The sequence below is a fragment of the Equus przewalskii genome, chromosome 1, assembly GCF_037783145.1.
Source record: "Equus przewalskii isolate Varuska chromosome 1, EquPr2, whole genome shotgun sequence".
Classification (NCBI taxonomy): Eukaryota; Metazoa; Chordata; class Mammalia; order Perissodactyla; family Equidae; genus Equus; species Equus przewalskii.
In genome coordinates, this window is record NC_091831.1 from 23,610,601 (window position 1) to 23,628,213 (window position 17,613).

The 17,613-nt window shown below is 43.5% G+C and overlaps 1 protein-coding gene across 6 annotated transcripts in view; it reads left to right on the plus strand.

Annotated features, from left to right (window-relative positions):
- Nucleotides 1–211: 211 nt before the first annotated feature.
- Nucleotides 212–17,613, plus strand: part of SORCS1 (sortilin related VPS10 domain containing receptor 1) — a 476,815-nt gene continuing 459,413 nt past the window's right edge. For 5 of the 6 annotated variants that reach the window (XM_070604487.1, XM_070604417.1, XM_070604337.1 and 2 more), the window contains exon 1: nt 214–1,205. In XM_070604487.1, the coding sequence (XP_070460588.1) occupies nt 648–1,205 (558 nt within the window). In that variant the 5' untranslated portion in view covers nt 214–647. Of the gene's footprint in view, nt 1,206–17,613 lie in introns of all 6 variants that reach the window. The other variant, XM_070604587.1, reaches the window with a different exon arrangement.

Consider the following 17,613-nt stretch of genomic DNA (forward strand, 5'->3'; position numbering starts at 1 on the left):
AGACTAAGAAGGGAAAGAGCAGGAGCTCACCCATCCCTACCTTCTAAACTGGAAAAGACCCAGGGAAAGAGAAACAGCAACAGAGACTGATAGAAACAATAAAACAGGAATAGGAAATTCCCGACACAGTGACCACTCCGCGAGCTCCGGGCTGGCCGCCCCCGCGGGAGGGGCGCGCGGGCTCACCGCGGAGACCCGCGGCCGCGCGGGCGCAGAGCGGGCGGCGGCGAGCAGCGGGCGGAGGCAGCGCCGGCGAGCCCAAGGGGAGGGTCGGCGGCGCCTCGGGTGCCCGCAGCCACCAGCTCGCAGCGCAGCTCCGGAGCGGGACGCGGCGCCGGGAGCCCCGGCAGCGCCAGCCCTCCCTCCCGCGTCGCCTGCCAGCGCGCCAGCGCCCGCTCCGCCCGTGACTTCAGTTCAGCTCCACCCCCGCGTGGCGGCTGCTCGCTCGGTCCGAACCGGCGCTCGGCACCAGCCCAGCCTGGACAAGCGGCAGCCTCCTGCCCCGCGCCGTCTCCGTCTGCCCCCGCCGCGGCCCAACTTGGATGGAGTTGGGGTACTGAGCGCCTGCCCCCACAGCCGGCCAGCGGAGAGCCCCGCGCCGCCACCTCCGGTCCGGGACCTTCTCTCCACTCCTCTCTGCTCCTGCGATGGGAAAAGTTGGCGCGGCCGGCGGCTCCCCAGCCGGGCTGAGCGCGCTCCTCGCCGGCGCAGGGCTCTTGGTCTTCTGCGCCCCGGGCGCCTGCGGCGGCGGCTCTTGCTGTCCCCCGCTGCACCCCAGCCCGAACCAGCGCTGGGCTCCGACCCCAGGGGGCTTTCCTCACCAGGGAGCGCGAGGCAGGGCTCCTGCCACGCCCCTGCCCCTCCTTGGGCGCCCTCTGTTCGCAGTGGCCCCGGGAGACCGAGCGCTGTTCCTGGAGCGGGCCCCCGGCCCCGGGGGGTCAATGGTGGTTGCTCCCCGCTCTGGCCGGAGGAGACGGAGTGGATCGGATCAGGAGAACGCACAAAGGGGAGAGGGCGCGAGTAGAAGCCCCCGGGGAGTGCTAAGGGACGGAGGGCAGCAGGAGCCTGGGACTCCGGAGCGGGACCCGGACAAAGCCACTCGCTTCCGGATGGAGGAGCTGAGACTGACCAGCACCACGTTCGCGCTGACAGGCGACTCAGCACACAACCAAGCCATGGTCCACTGGTCTGGCCACAACAGCAGCGTGAGTAGAATGAGACTGAGGGCAAAGGAATGAGAGATGGAAAGGGTTAAAGTGGGCTCTGTGATCTGAGGGAGAACTTGGGGAAATGGGCTTTCTGGACTTGAAAGATGCTGCAAACTAAAGTCTTGCTTGCTCACCTCCCCTAGAAGTTAATGTTACCTATTAGATGACCAAACACCCCCAGCCCCCAGCACCATCAGAGTCCTCTCCAAACCCGAATAAAGCTTGTAATGGGGCAGGCGAATCCCTATTTCCTGTTTCTTTGGTCTCCTAGGTGTAGTATGGATCTGAAGACCAGGCAAGCAGAGGGGGGTTAAAGTATTCTGAATGCAGAGGTGAAAGGGTTAAATTTCCAGGCTGGCTGACATTCTCTCAAGTGACTTTCCCTTTACTTGCTAGACTTAATGGATGAGCTCAAGTAAAATCCAGAAGGCTTTATTTGTAGGCTTTTAATTTTATTTTTATGCAGAGCTCCTAACCTCCTCTTACCCATAAGGGAAGAGAGATGCAATGCACAGTGGAGGCTAAGGTGCCCTTAGTGTATTCTGTGTTTCTGGGGACCAAGTGGATGCAAGTTTCAGGACGGGAACTCTCCAGCATCTTCTAACGGCACAAGCCAGTGTGTTTTGAGAGCTGGGGCTTTCCAGCCTGTGAATGAGTGGTTGTTCTCTGGCATGATCCGTCCCAGGGAGATCAGATATATCCCAGTGACAACAACTCCCTGTTCTCCCCCACTGCCTGACCTCCTCTAGTGAAGAGCACAAATAAAGGCTTAGCTCTCCCTTTCTGAGGGGACGAGAGGGATTGCTGGATTCCAGGAGGCTGACGCTGGGGAGAGTGTGTGCAAGTCCGTGAGCTTTGGCCACGGCAGGAAAGCTTTTAGATTTTTGGAAAAGCCTGCATGTCTGGAATCTTAGGTAGCTATTCTAGTTTAAAGTGCACCTGGAAACTTCAATGAGCTGAAATAGTAAAGAACCAGCTTTGGTGATGATAACAGAAGGCTATTTAAAACTGTGGAAACTTCTCTGGCTTCCATGAAGCAGTCAAGAAAAACATAAAAACCAAGGATAGGTAAAATGAAAAAAAAATTGAAGTTCAGCTTCTCTGACGTTATTGAGATTGTAGTATTGGTAATATGCACCGTCTATACAACCTGGTACCTTTCAAAATGTTTTCGGTTGTGATGTAATTGCCAGAAACCTTCCTAAGGCAAGTGCCACTTCAGTGAGTTGTGTTCGCTGTCAGCTTTTTAATGAAAGTCGTGAACATTTAAAAATAACACTCTGTCATTATGCATTTCATGGGTGCATAGTTATAAACTGTGTTAAGGCAAATCGTAATAAGTAGTGTTTTGTATTATGTCTCTGTCTTGAGAACATCGGCAGGATTTTTCCTACAATTCAGCCTTCGTGACTGAGGCTGTGGTTTTATGTGGTTCTCAGGAGCGGTTTAATCAAATAATTGAAGTCGAAATTCTTTTTATTCAAGTTCTGCAGACCCTTGTCATCACGCCTTACCTTAACTATCGTCTCTTTTATATCATAACCACTAAAATTAATCCCGCAATTTGAACTTGAATCTTCTTAAACTGATTGAATAACTTTTGCCCTGCTTTCAGTGATTAACTTGAAGCTTCTGGCTTTAAGGGGAGATTTCAAACACATCAAACATATTAGATCTTATTGTATCAAAAAGTAAAGGACTTTGGACTCAAAATATTTCTGGCTTTTAACGTAATTCAAGCTGTAAAATATCACTCACCCATTAGACCCCTACTTTAGTTCATCTCTTGAAAGAGCTTGGAAAGAGCGAGAAAAGGAGAGTACATTTTTGGCAAATTTGAAACTTCATTTAAGATATGGCCCCAAACACTGCCAGACTTTTTTTTTTTTTCTGCATGGTGCTTATAAACCCAGTAGGGCTTATTAGGGTCACCACTTGCATAGGCAACGTGCAGGGGAGTCTGAGATAATGTAGGAAATAATCAAGGCATGTTAAAGGTTTGAGCACTCAAATCATGTTACTAATGAGATTTCTATCCCCTGAAGTCCCTTCTTCTGTAAGGACGCCTCTGCCCGCCATCCTGCTGCCTACACACACATTGGTTTTTTTTTAGTATATACGTATCAATGGTAGAGAGAAAGCAGTAGTCTTTATCCAGGTCCTCCAAAACAAAGCTGGCCCAGATTCCTAGGAGGGACAAAGTTTAAAATATTTTTTAAAGGGAAAGAAGGCAGAAAGAAACTTTTCTGGGCAACTTTGTCACATGAAAAGCAGAGTGGAGATCTGAGTTCTAGTTCTGCTTATTTGTGGTTTGATCTTGGCAAGTTAATTGCACTCCGAGTATGAATTTCCTCGTCTCTGAAATGGGGGCAATGCCTGTCGGATTCATTACAGAGAATTGTGTGCCAGATAGATATAGAGGGCATTGTGACTGTAAAGTGCCATACACCTGTGTGGAACTCTCCTCTCACAGCACTTCACTTTCCCCCAGAGTGAGAGATCTGCTATCCCACACCTGAGGACAGGACTGGGGGCTCTCATTTTTTTCACGTTTTGATTTCATCCCCCGTAAATCCTCCCTCAACCCATTCAGGGCCACAGACAATAGGGAACTGAACTTGTCTCACCTTTAGCTAAAAAGCCTTTGCTAAGTATGGCTCCTGATTCCAATAACACCTGCATTAACAGTGTAAATGTATGGTAATTATAGGCTGCCTGTCAAACTTGTGAGAAATTCTGATGTTTCTCTCACCCCCTTCCCTCCTCCTTCCTGTCCCTCCGCCGTTGGACTTGTGCAGTTGTGTAAAGACATGACTGCTTTGCCTTCTCCGTGGGTGTGATGTGATTGCTTCATCCTGCAGTCTAGCTTGATGGAAACTGTTGCCAGAGTTGGTGGAACACCTGGGGGGATCTTTTGGCATGAAAGGTGCTGGGTATGAATCATTTGTCATGAGCTTGGTGTCATAAGCAAGAACATATTGTTCCTACCCTACTCATCCGAGGCATGCTGTGCCCTGATCTAAATTTATATAGTAATCCTTAGTTTGTTAAAAATATATATTTGTCTATATATGTGTGTGTGTGATGGGACATGTGTTTATTCCTTATTTCCAAGGAGTTTCAAAGTGCCACACTCATTAAACCTTATAAAATCCTTGTTAGGGAATAGGTAGGTGGCAAGTGTTAATATCTCTTTTTCATATTTCTATGCTGGAGTCAATTTGAATATTTCAGTTCACCACCTTGTCCCTTTCTCACTGGAAATAGTGTTATAAGATTTGCTAACAGAGGCTTTTGCTTGACATATTTTGCCATTATGATACCTTTACTGCAGCATTTATCATAGAGCATGATGGTCTGGTTGATTTCCATATACTTCTTTGCTTTAGCTGTTCTGTGACTTGACATGGACCATCCAACCTTAGTGAATAAACTGAGTCCCAACCTTGGTCAGGTTTTTTGGTAGATGCCACCATCTCACTTAATTTTTACAAAAATATTGTCAGTAGATGTTATTATTCCCATTACATAGAGAAGGAAATTGAGGCTTTGGAAAGCTAAATGACTTGCCAAGAGGGTGCAACAGTTGAGTGGTGAAGGAGAGACTGGGGGATCTGCCCTCTAAATCCCACAGAATCGCTTGGCTTAGACACTTTAATGTAAGCCAGAGAAACTCAGACTTTTGGAATCTGTACTATAAATAATCCTATCTTGGGTGGATTTCAGATGATGATGGAGGAGGGCATAGTCTTATCTGGAAGCTCCATCTCTTTGTAGAAAAGCAAGGACTGTCACATGTGCCTGTCACGTTGTTCTCTTTCCCTTAAGGAGTGATTTGTTGTTCTCTTATCTGCCCACCTCTTCATCTTTTGTGAGACATGGAATCTGCACCTGGTGATTCATTGAGCACGAGATACCTTGCCATCATTCAGCTTTCGGATCTGGTGTTCTTCAGGCATAGATTCCTTTTCTAAGTTAGTTACAAATCTGCTTTTATAGCGAGGTTGGATATGAACACTTCATTGGCTATACATTTTGAAATATTTTTTTTACCTTTTTTTTTAAGCAAAATGGTGAAAGATTTAGCTTTCTGTAGCAAGCCCAAATAATTCCTTCTCTGATCAGTGCTTTGTGCTATTAATGGATGTTAATGTGGGATGACATGGAAGGCAGTGGGTTTGGAAGCAGACAAGTTTGAGTTTGAATGTTAGTTCTGCTTACCAGCACTTTGCCTTGAGCCAAACACTTCAAGTCTTTGAACTTCAGTTTCCTCAACTAAAATATGGGGAGAGTATATCTTTTGCAGGCTTTTCCCTGAAGATTTGACGTCATGTATGTGAAGTGGCTGGTACACAGTAAGTGCTTAATAAATGCTACTTCTTATTGTAGTTGAAGAAATGATTTTCTGCTGGGTTGAGAATCCTTGGTTATAGTCCTGGCTGAATACAAAAATTAGATATGTAGTCATAGCCTGTTAAAATTTTGTGGCCTCAATTTTTGTCGTCTGCAAAATGACACTAATAGGCTAGAGCACCATTGAAATCCCTTACAGGCTGAAATTAGTTTAATAGGTTGTTCAACCTGTAGGTGTTATGCACCTACTACATTTAAATAAAATGCCCTGGGAGAGTTGGAGATGCAGAAATGGCACAGTGACCTATACCTTTGACCTGTAAATGAACAGCCTTTTATTTCACATTCTTCCTTTTTCCATGGTTCATGTTTTTATTTCTATTCATATCTAGGAAATCAAGACATTTGTGATCCAAGCAGGCATTCCTTTCAGTGTGGATTTGCAGCAAAAATAGTCTATTAGGTTTATTATATCACATCTTCATGTTAGAGAATTTCGTTTCTTTGGGCAAAAGATTGCTTATTATGAAATTGGAAAGTAAAGATCTCTTAAAATATTTAGTGAGATTTTCTAGAGTAAATTGACGTGAATCTTGACTCTGGGAACTGCATCCGGATCCTTTTAAAGAGAGACCCCAGAAACTCATAGACTAGGGCACAAAAGCTGATGGAATTATCTAATTTATTTAAGAGAATAATAAATGCTCACATTTAAGGAGAAATTGCCATGTGGCAGCATTATGCTAAGAATCTTATATAAAGCATGTTTACTTTTAATTCCACAAATATGTATTGAGTCCTACTATTTGTCAGGCACTGATAACGGGATTATATGTGGAACGATGCACAAAGATGAAAAGAAGTAATACTGGCCCTCAGAGTGCTTTCAGCCTTGTACCCATAGAATCATCTGAAGAGGCAGCGGGAGATGTGTCCTATGACGGCATGTCATGCTGTAGGATTTCAGAGGAGGGATGGACATCTGGCTGGGGAGGTCTTTAAGCTTTATTGCAGAGAAAGTGCTTCAGCTGAACCTTGAAATGGAGAGAAAATTTTAATCAAGAGATGGAGATTATTACAAGGATATTTTAAGATGAATGAGTGGTGTGAATAAAGGTCGAGAGATGTAGAAATTCCTGTCTATATCCAGGAAATTAGCCTACATCAAATGTAAACTATGTTTAACTAAAGTTCTAATCTTACAAAGAGTTTTTAAAATATGATATTTAAGCAAAAAATATACACATCCATCTTCTAATGAGTTTGGGTATGTTCCATGCCCCCAAAGAAAATAAAAACCTGTAGGTCACTTAAAGGCATGGCTGGCCTTATTTGCACATTAAATCCCAGCTGGAGTCATCATTGTTTCGTTTTTACCTTAACATTTTCAACACACAGTTTTCTCAAAAGGATTTTCTTTTCTTAAAGTTCTTGGTTAGAAATATCACTGGCCAGGCTGCCTGGTGGGTAAATTAATTTGGCTCCCTGCCAGCTTATGTTAAGTCACTAAACCTATGTAAAATATTTGTCTTGTCTTTGTGTATGTCTCAATTACTGCCCTATATCTCTGGCTAGAAAGGGAGGAGAATGTGTCTGTGTGTCCTAGAGGGGAAAATAGCCAAGCAGTGTGCTGCAGTGGCCGAAGGGGACAGCAGAGAAGAGGGGATGGTGGTCAGTGTGGGGTGGAGCAGGCTCCGTGGAGGTGTAATGGTTACTCTTGAGGAGTGTGCTGTCTTCTCAGATGGGATGGATGGAATAGTCAAACAGTTGGCGGGAAACAAAAGTGGAATCTTAGTGTGTAAGGTTTATAAGGAAAGAACAGAGCCTATTCTAAACTGTAAGTAGGGAAAAAAAGAACGTGAGTGCTCTGTAGGGAATCCCACATGAAATTTTACACGTGTGTAAAAGATATTGTGTCTATTTCTATAGCACTCCTGAATGTTGTTATACCATGTTAGATTGGTTATAGCCCTTTTTCCTTTGTAAAATGCTTCAGTTTTCGAAGACTGGAACATTACTTCAGTTTAATTCTCCCAACAGTCCTGAGACAGGAAAGACAAATATCATCTACGTTTTTCAAATAGGGAAACCAAGGCATTGATTAGAGTTAAGCAGGTCAATTAGTGGAAGAAGAGGGTCAAAGACGTTTTGTCACAGTGTACAACTGATTCTTGGGTTAGCCCACTGCTGGCTTTCCACAGGCAAGAGTTAGAACAGCTGCATCCTAGCCTCATGGTTTGCCTGAAGCCTGTGCACCTGTGTCCATAATGTTTGCCATTTGGGGAAAAAGTATGGATATTGGCCCTGGAGCTCCTGAGTTCTAGGCCCAGCTATTCAAGGCATCTGTTCTGGGCTTTGGAGCAAGTGGCCTCATCAAAAGTCACGCTCTTGGCATTGGTTAAACCTTTAAAAAGGGACCTTAAAGAGAGATGGTGGGACTTTCTGCAAGGGAGGTCTCCAGCAACAAACTAGCCACTGTATGTGTTCCCCTGCTAATGGACTTCGGAGATAAGATTACTTATGACTGGGTTTATCGTGGCAGGGAGTTGAGGGAGAAAAGGGAGATAGCCACCCCTTCTGCTCTTTCACTGTTAACAGATGAAATCTAGTTGAAAATAATATTAAGTATGGTCTCAGTCGAGGGAACTAGAGTGTCAGTGTTTGGGAGCCACTGTAGTCAAACTGAAGGGGTCCCGTTTGATACCAATGGGTTTTATTTGCTCAAGATTATAATTGAATTACCAGCTATTGCCTTTTCTACTTCTTCTGACTTTTGGGAGTAGGGTTGGGGGTGGGCATGGGGAAGGAAAGTTTGCTGAAGACTAGGGACAGCTCTCTGTAGCAAGATAAGATATGTTGATTATAACAGAAGTCCCTCTTAACAATAATAACAGAAATAACCACCAATTTAGTAAACAGCTTCCCTGGAAGTACATTCTAGAGCATCACCACATTATTCACTTCATCCTCACACCAGCCTTACGAACTAGGTATCATTATCCTCATTCTAAAACTGTGAAAGTCAAAGCTTAATGAACTTGCCTAAGGTCACCCAGGTAGAAGGTGGCAGAGCTGGAATATGATTTTTGCCCTTTCTGCCTCCAAAGCTTTTTCTTTTTGATCGCATTGTCCCTTGATGAGGGTTTATTTCTGACTTTCTTTAGAGAGAACACCACAGGTCAGTGCAGAGGGCTGGCAGGGGAACTCTTGGCGTGAGCATCCCATTGTAGGGCTTTCCCTTTCACATCGCAATGATCTCCGGTAACTCACCTGATACACCTTACTTGGTAATAAGCTGCTCCAAGACGCATCTGGATCAGAGCCCTAATGTCCGTCCCTCCCCATGAGTGGCTCGCCTGGGGTTATTAATGTGTGTCGTCTTGGTCTTGTTATCCCCGCAAGAATTGTGGGATATGCTGGTTGGTTTCTCTCTGCTGGCTAATGACCCTAGAGTGACAGTGTAGAACAACTTGTACACTTTTTAAAGAAAGTGCTAATAAGAATCATGTTATCAGACAACCAACTAATCATGTTGTGCCCTGCAGCTAATGGATTGAGGCCTCTAGTCATCTTCTCCTAACCAGAGTGGCAGGGTTTATTGAGATACAAAATAGTGGGCCATCCATCCTTCTGCTCCAGGGCCTGTGTATGTGTGTGAGGAGTTAAAAGTAAAAGGTCTTCCCCTCATGGCAGCATTTCCCACACACACTCTTGATTAGAATCCTTAAAGGGGAGAAAAGGCTATTTTAGACATGGTTATCACCCTGCTTAGAAACCTATTTGCAGCCCTCTTTACCATAACTTGCATTTTGCTGAATTGATGGAAGAATGTTTACCTGGGCAGCCATGGGCTCTCTCCTTGGGCACCTGGGGCAGTGTTTCTCAGAGTTTGTCCTCATGGGACCTACTTTTGAATCTGCTGATGGGGACTAGGAATCTTTATGTTTTCTAAACTCTCTAGGAGATTGTTAGGAACACAAAAGTTTGAATATCATTTCCCTAAGATTCGTGTGTGAATTTGGGATCCAAGAGCCCCTTCCATTATCTACACAATCTTGTGTCAATATATTTTGTTTTTTCCCATGGAGAGCTGAAGCCCACAGCTTTTATCAGCTTCTCAATAGAAACTTTGACCCCAGTGGTGAAAACCTGTGGAAGGCTCTGTGGGAGAGTGAGAGATGATTACATGGGACAGCACACATTCCCCTGGGCAGAAGAAGATTATGCCTTCCTGCAAGATGGTGATATTTCTATCACTGAATGTATTCTAGACAATTATCCTTCCTGGCTGTCCATATGACCATGGGAAAGACATGTCTTGATTGACTAAAAGAGCACTTATTTTAAATATAACATAATGTTTAGTGATTGGTTTGAATTCCCATTCCACAATTTACTAGATATGTGAACTTGGGCAATTAACTTTATAACTTTGTACCTTTGTTTCCTCATCTGTAAAATGGAAATAAAAATGGTATACTCTTTTTATGCTTTCTTATTTTTAAAGATTTTATTTTTTTCCTTTTTCTCCCCAAAGCCCCCCTGTACATAGTTGTGTATTCTTAGTTGTGGGTCCCTCTAGTTGTGGCATGTGGGATGCCACCTCAGCGTGGCTCCATGAAGGGTGCCATGTCCGCGCCCAGGATTTGAACCCACGAAACACTGGGCTGCCTGCAGCAGAGCACGCGAACTTAACCATTCAGCCATGGGGCCTGCCCCTTTATATGCTTTCTTGGTGGTTAAAGGAGACAATAGATATAACAATGCTTAAAGTGAGACCTGGCATATACTAAGCAATCAATGAGGGTTAGCTATTATTATTATTGTTATTATCACCATTATTTTGTTAGTATTAGTACTGGTACTAATAATATTCAAGCATGGCCTACTAAAAGATATTTGTAATACATTGCTCATGATGTTGCTTCTGTTTCTGCATTTATGTTCTTTTACTCCAGTTCCATTTTCTTATAATGAGAGACAGGACCCTGTCTTACTCTTTCTGGCGTTCCGCTCAACATCTTTAGCTTTTGCATATAATACTTGTAATACGGTTCTGGACCCAGTTTCTGTTGTGTGCGCGGGTGGGGAGGGGTACTGAGGCAGTTTCCCCACACCAGCAAGCAATTCTCAGACACCAGCGGGTTGTGCTACAATTCAACTCAATTCTGACACTGTCTACCTGACTCCACAGGTTAAGAGCTCAGTCCCACAAACTGGGACTGAGTTCAGACGCCAGTTTTAAGCCCAGGTTGTCACCTGTGCCTCTGACTTGCTTGCTATAGAGAGGAGGTTCCCCAGCCCCCTCTTTGGGTTCAATTAATTTGCTAGAGAGGTCCACAGAACTCAGAGAAACATTTTACTTACTAGATTATTGGTTTATTATAAAAGGGTATATCAGGAACAGCCAAATTGAAAAGATGTCCAGGGCAAGGTATGAGGAAGAGGCAGAGAGGAGCTTCTATGCCCTCTTGGAGCTCGGCGTGCATGCTCTTCTTCCCAAATCTTCATGTGTTTACCAACCCTGAAGCTCTCCAAATCCTGTCCTTTGGGTTTCTTATGGAGGCATGACGTATTGAATCATTAGCCATTGACAATCAATTTAACCTCCAGCCCCTCTCCCCTCCCTGGAGGTCCAGGGGGTGGCACTGGAAATTCCAACCCTCTAATCACATGACTGGTTCTTCTGGCAACCAGCCCCATTCTCAGTTGTCTAAAAGTCACCTCATTAACATAACAAAGGACACCTTTATCACTCTCTTTACAGGAAATTCCAAGGGTTTTAGGAGCTCTGTGGCAGAAATGGGGACAAAGACCAAATATATCTTTCTTATTATAAATCATAGTATCACAAGTGCTTACTAAATATTTGCTATTTTATTTGCTATTTCCATGGGGAAAACTGGCTTTTCACATAGGATGAACAACCCTTGACTTTGCCCATGAGTGTTGTAGAATATTCATCCATTAAAAGATTGCTTAAGTAAATATGTATAGCATATTGAGTTGGGAAACCTTCCACAAAATACCAGAAAGGGAGAAAAAACACACTAAAAATTGCAAGCCCCATGAAGTCAAGGTTGTTTTTGCCTATGTTCTTCCCTTATATATCCCAAGTCCCTAGAAATATACCTAGAAATAGTAGGAGCTCAATATTTTAGAAAAAATTTATTGTGTACTATAAAATTCCACTTTCGTAAAAAAAAATACAGGAAGGGTACGATTCAAAATGTTTGCCTATGATTATGATGAATGTTGGGATTACAGGTGATATTTTTTGTTTGTAGTTTTTGCTGTTGTTTCTCGATAAACACGCATTGTTTGAGTTCTTTTCAAAAGCTATCTGAAAAATGAAAAACAAACAAACAAAACAAGAGAGAGCAAGCAAGTTTGTGAACTTGGCCTCATTAGAACTGAATTCCAGGCAACTGAAGTAGACAAAGAGCCCATGTTCAAGTTGCCTGATTTGCTTCCAATCACTTTTGTTGGGAGAGAGCTCGTGCCCAGGGTTTTTGCAAAGCAGCAAGATCACTCTGTGTCTCTCTCTTCAGGGTGTGCAGCAGCGGGGGCCACCAGGCCTTTTGTTAATCATCCCCTGTGCTGATGCGAGAGAGAGAGCTGGAGGTAATTTCACCAACCTGACTAAACCTCCCGGAAATTCTAGTAGCCTCCAGTCCCCAGGAGAAGAGCATGTATTTCAGTTTAAATCTCAGTCTGTGTCTTGATCTTGGTATCCTTCTCTACATCATATATGTACATTTGAGTGCATACATAATAGATGTGTGCATCCTTGTGCTTCTCCGTACATTCACAGCAACTTAAGCACTGATGTACAACCTTTAACTCTCCACTCTTGAAAGTAAAACACTAGATAGTGTTGTGGGGCCATGGTGAGGGTGTTTACTGATTGTGAGAGCTGAGTGAAAAGGATCTCCAGAAGGAGGAGAGAGAAAGAAACCAGGAGCAAGAGGCAGAGAGACAGTGGAAGCAGAGATGGAGAGAAAGAAAGAATAAGAGGGAGAAGGAGAGAGAATATGAGAGCATGACAGAGGCAGAGAGAGACAGACAGAGTGAGACAGAGACAACAGAGGTGGATTAAGAAAGAGGGGGATAAAGAGAAGATGAGAGACAAAGAGACAGAGAGACCGTGGACAGAGAAAGGCAGATTGAGAGACAAAGAAAGAGTTGTAACAGCACCATGAAGATGTGACATAAATCACAGAAAGAAAGTGAAAGATGAAAACGAGAGGAGAAGTGTCAGTGAGTGGAAAGAACTTGTTATCAACTCATAAAAAGTGCAGAGTAAAACTGATTCCTAATCTTTCGGTACCCTTCCTACTATAGTGACAGCACTTCTCTGCCTTTTTCTTTGGGGCAGGGTGGGGCGGTTTGCACCCAGCCAGGTCATGCTGCTGGCAGAGGCAGCCAGTGTTGCACGTATGACAGCTTTGAGAACCATATATGTTGGTGGCTGGGGGTGGGGTGGAGGGGTGCGTGTAGTATTTATGCATTTTTAAGAATCTCTTGAGTGATTTCCTTTGCGAAATGGGACTGATGGTCTAGATGGTGGAAAGGCAACTGTTAACCTTTCTTTTTATACTAGTCTGCGCTGTTTTGAATTTTTAACATGGACGTGCATTACTTTAATAATAAAAATACTAAAACATCTTTTAAGTGGCTGTTGTGTCAGCACTATGCTGAGCGCTGAGAATGCAAAGATGAATAAGACCTGATCTTTACCCTTGAGGGTGCATATTCGAGTGGAAATAGACAGACACATCAACAGATAAATTGCAATTTAGTGTGGTAAGTGCGTAATAGCTGTAATAGAGTTTTGTGCAAAGTGCTACTGGAGCAAAGATGAGTGAGGGACAACTAATTTTGCTTGAGAGCAGGAGGCAAGGCTTTAAAGGGAAGTGACAGTTAAGCTGGGACTTTATATAAAATTAGGAATTTTGCAGACAGAAGAGGGCTGGCCAGGAGGCAGGGCCACTCCTGCCCATGTTAAACTCCCCTAATCTCAGGTCTTGGGTTCATTCTAGGTTGTCAGCACAGTCAATAAAGCTGTGACTGGGACTCTCTTTCTTCATTATCTCTGTGACCAACATATTTGAAACCAAGGCTCACAGTGTGTTTACATTATCGGATTATACTCCCCAGTTTAAAATATCCTATTAAGTACTTGGCTTCAAATTGGCTAAAGGAATCTGATTTTCCCAAAGGGATAAATTGTTCCCTTGAATCTTTACACCCCTGTGTGTGTTCACACAAACATACACCCATGTGCACAGATGCACAAAACAATTTTAAAGTATTGCTATCTTCTCTATTCACAGTAAAATTTGATTAAGGAGTGATGGGATTTTTCCTTGGATATTTGATTTTTTTGATTTTAAAGAGTTAAAGGTGGGTGTTTATGTCATTTTCTTGGACATGCTTCCCAAATCGCTGTGGGGAACTGAGTACGTTAGGCTGAGTTGGATGGTCGCCACTTAGGACTGCAGTATGATTGTTGAAGGCAGTAAGAGAATGCAATAGAGTGTTCCTCATCACTGTTATCCATGCTTAAGTAGTTATGCTTTGCAAACAGGAGTCAGAGCGTACATAAATTAAATGTGTAGAAAATTCCCAAAGAACACCTTTAGCTTTCAGTTGGTTGGCCTCTTTTCCTCCCTCTTGTCTGCCTTCTGGATTAAAAGAAAAAACAATGAGGGTAGTAGGTGAGGAAAGGCATGGTTAGAGACAGAGGGAGCATGTGCTCTCAGAATTGGCTGACCAGCCCATAAGTGGTTGAAGAGACACTTCTGTGGCTATTGAGTTCCACCCTTTACATGCATGTGACTCACACAGACTATGGTTTGAGATGATGTTACAAGGTCCAGATCTGGCTTTGAGGTACCATGACTTAGGAAATTTCACGTAGCATTTTGTGCTACTATGGTACAGTCATGTACCACGTAACAATGTTTCTGTCAACGACAGAGCACATATATGATGGTGGTCTCAGAAGATTAGAATCATACAGCCTTGTTGTGTAGTAGGCTATACAATCTAGGTTTGTATAAGTGCACTCCATGATGTTCACAAATGACGAAATCATCTCATGGCGTGGTTTCTCAGAATGTATTCCATTGTTAAGTGATGCACTGCTGAGATTAGACGACTCAGGAATTTTGTCATTTTGTAATAGAAATGACTTGAGAATGAACTTTTCAGCTGAAAATAAATATGCCCTGACATATAAATGAATACCAGTAAAGATCAAGATGAGCTTTGCTGTGGTCTGAATGTTTGTGTCCCCCACAACCCCTACAATTCATATATTGAAACCTAACCCCCACAGTGATGGCATTAGGAGGCTGGGCCTTTGGGAGGTGTTTAGGGCATGAGGATGGAGTCCTCATGAGTGGGGTTAGTGCCCTTATAAAAGCAGCCTAAGAAACTCCCATCCCCCTTCCACCATGTGAGGACACAGTGAGAAGCACTGTCTGTGAACCAGGAAGTGGGCCCTGGCCAGACACTGAGTCTGACTGGGTGCTGATCTGAGAGTTCCTAGACTCCAGAACTGTGAGAAATAAATGTGTGTAGTTTATAAGCCACCCAGTCTGTGGTATTTTATTTATAGCAGCCTGAATGGACTGAGAAGAGCTCTCTTCCAGTCACCTAAGCCCTGGGTTATTTCCTATATGAGATTCCCTTTGGTATTCACTTAACTTAGATTAAAATCTTAGGAAAAAGACAAGGAGAAAATAATATTTGCCTTAAAAGCTTACCAACTTTAAAAATACCCTGGTATCTCTCACTCAACCTAAATGTAGATCTTGAAAATATCTGTAAAGAAGTAACATTACATTTCCCATTGCAGGGAAAGACATTAATTTATCTTTCTCTTGCAGGTGGGCTTTGAGGCAGTTTACTTAGGGCGGGGGTAGGCAAATTATGGCGCGTGGGCCAAATCTGGCCGACCACCTGTTTTTGCATATCCTTCAAGCTAAGAATGGTTTTTACCACTTTTTAGTGGCTGAGAAAAATAAAAAGAAGAGTGGTATGTTGTGACACATGAAAATTATTGATAATAAACTTTTATTGAAACACAGCCACACTCATTTGTTTACGTATCTTCTGTGACTCCTTTTGTACTACAATGACAAAAATGAGTGGTTGTGACAGAGACTGTATAGATTATAAACTCTGAAATATTTATCTTTCTTTTTTTTTTTTTCAAGGAAGATTGGCCCTGAGCTAACATCTGTGCCCATCTTCTTCTGTTTTTTATATGCGGGATGCCTGCCACAGCATGGCTTGATAAACTGGTGTGCAGGTCTACGCCCAGGATCCTAACTGGCGAATCCTGCGCGACCGAAGTGCAGCATGCAAACTTAACTGCTACGCTACTGGGCCAGCCCCAAAATTTAAAATATTTATCCTCTAGTCCTTTACAGGAAAAGTTCACCACCCCCTGATTTAGGAGATTGGAGAGAATGTAAGCAGTGAGGCACAGGAAGATGCCGCAGTTGTCATCTGCATGCTAATTTGAGGGTGGTCCTTTGACCTTGGTTTTCTTACCTCAAGGGCATACATACTCCTAGCCTTTGCAAATTCCTAGTCACACATGGGCCTTTCATTCTCTGTTCCTGTCCCTTTGCTTATACTACTTCCTCTGCTTAGAAACTTAATCAGCCACGTCTCTGCCCAGTTAAATCCATTTCATTCTTTAAGTCCTCACTTGGATAGCACCTCCTTTCTGAGAATTTCTCCAAGACTTCCAAGAAGAAGAGATACCTGAGTCTTAGGAGAAGAAATCTTATCCTATGTGCCAGGTCACTCTCTTTATGCCTCTCTCTAAGCACTGAGCATCATCAGGTTTGTATTCCAATTAATAGTGAGCTCCTTGAGGGCAAGGCTCTATTTCATTCATTTTTTTTTAATATAGGTAATTTTTTTTTAATGAGGAAGATTAGCCCTGAGCTAACATCCATTGCCACTCCTCCTCTTCTTTGCTGAGGAAGATTGGCCCTGAGCCAACATCTGTGCCTATCTTCCTCTATTTCACATGTGGGACGCCTGCCACAGCATGGCTTGATAAGTGGTGGCAGGTCCATGCCTGGGATCTGAACCAGCAAACCCTGGGCCGCTGAAGTGGAGTATGTGAACCTAACTGCTATGCCACTGGGACGGCTCCTCATTCATTTTTAAATACAAGTATTTGGCACATAGGAGATGCTGAGCATATTTTAAAAAATCGGAATACTAAAGCAGTATAGGATCCTCTTATTGGCCTTTCTTGCTAAGGAAGGGAAATGGTCAGCATGGAGACCCCATAATGATAGGCTGCCTGGATATTTTTCACTGTCCTGATTCATGAAGTATGAATTATCTGGAGTGCCTCATCCATATTGTTCTGGAAAAATGGCCTAAAGTTCAACAGAGAGAGAGACAGAGACAGAGACAGAGACAGAGACAGAGACACAGAGAGAGAAAGAGACAGAGAGAGAGAGGGAGGGAGAGACAGAGAGTGGAAGCATAGATTCAAACCAAATAAATCCAACTGCATTGGAGTCACAGCTTCCTTATAGCAGTAAGGGTAGGGATGTGTCTTAATGAAGTCTGATGTTCCAGCTGCCAGGATGCACTGATGGCTGGTAGGGGCTAGCATTGCCTCAGGGCTGAGGGAGAAAATAACTTCATTTTAAGGAGCTGGATTGAGAACCAGCCCCGATGATGCAAAAGTCCAAGCAGGGCCAGAACATTTGAGAAACTGTGAGGACTCTTGCATTGCGAGAGAGAAAATTGCATTTGTGATAATTGACTGAACTGAGAGCACCATGGCAATGAGAAAAGAATAATGGGTTAAAACTACATGTTCTTTCAGGCACGTTTACCTGAAAAGGTAACTCGACAGTTGCTGGCTTTTCCAAGTGAGTTTGGACATCCTAGGCTTTCAGTTAAAGGTGAGTAAGGACTGCTATTTATTGAGGGATCAGTGATAGTTAATATAATAACCAGCACTTTTTGGGTGTTTACAATGTGCCAGGTACTATTCTTGGTAATA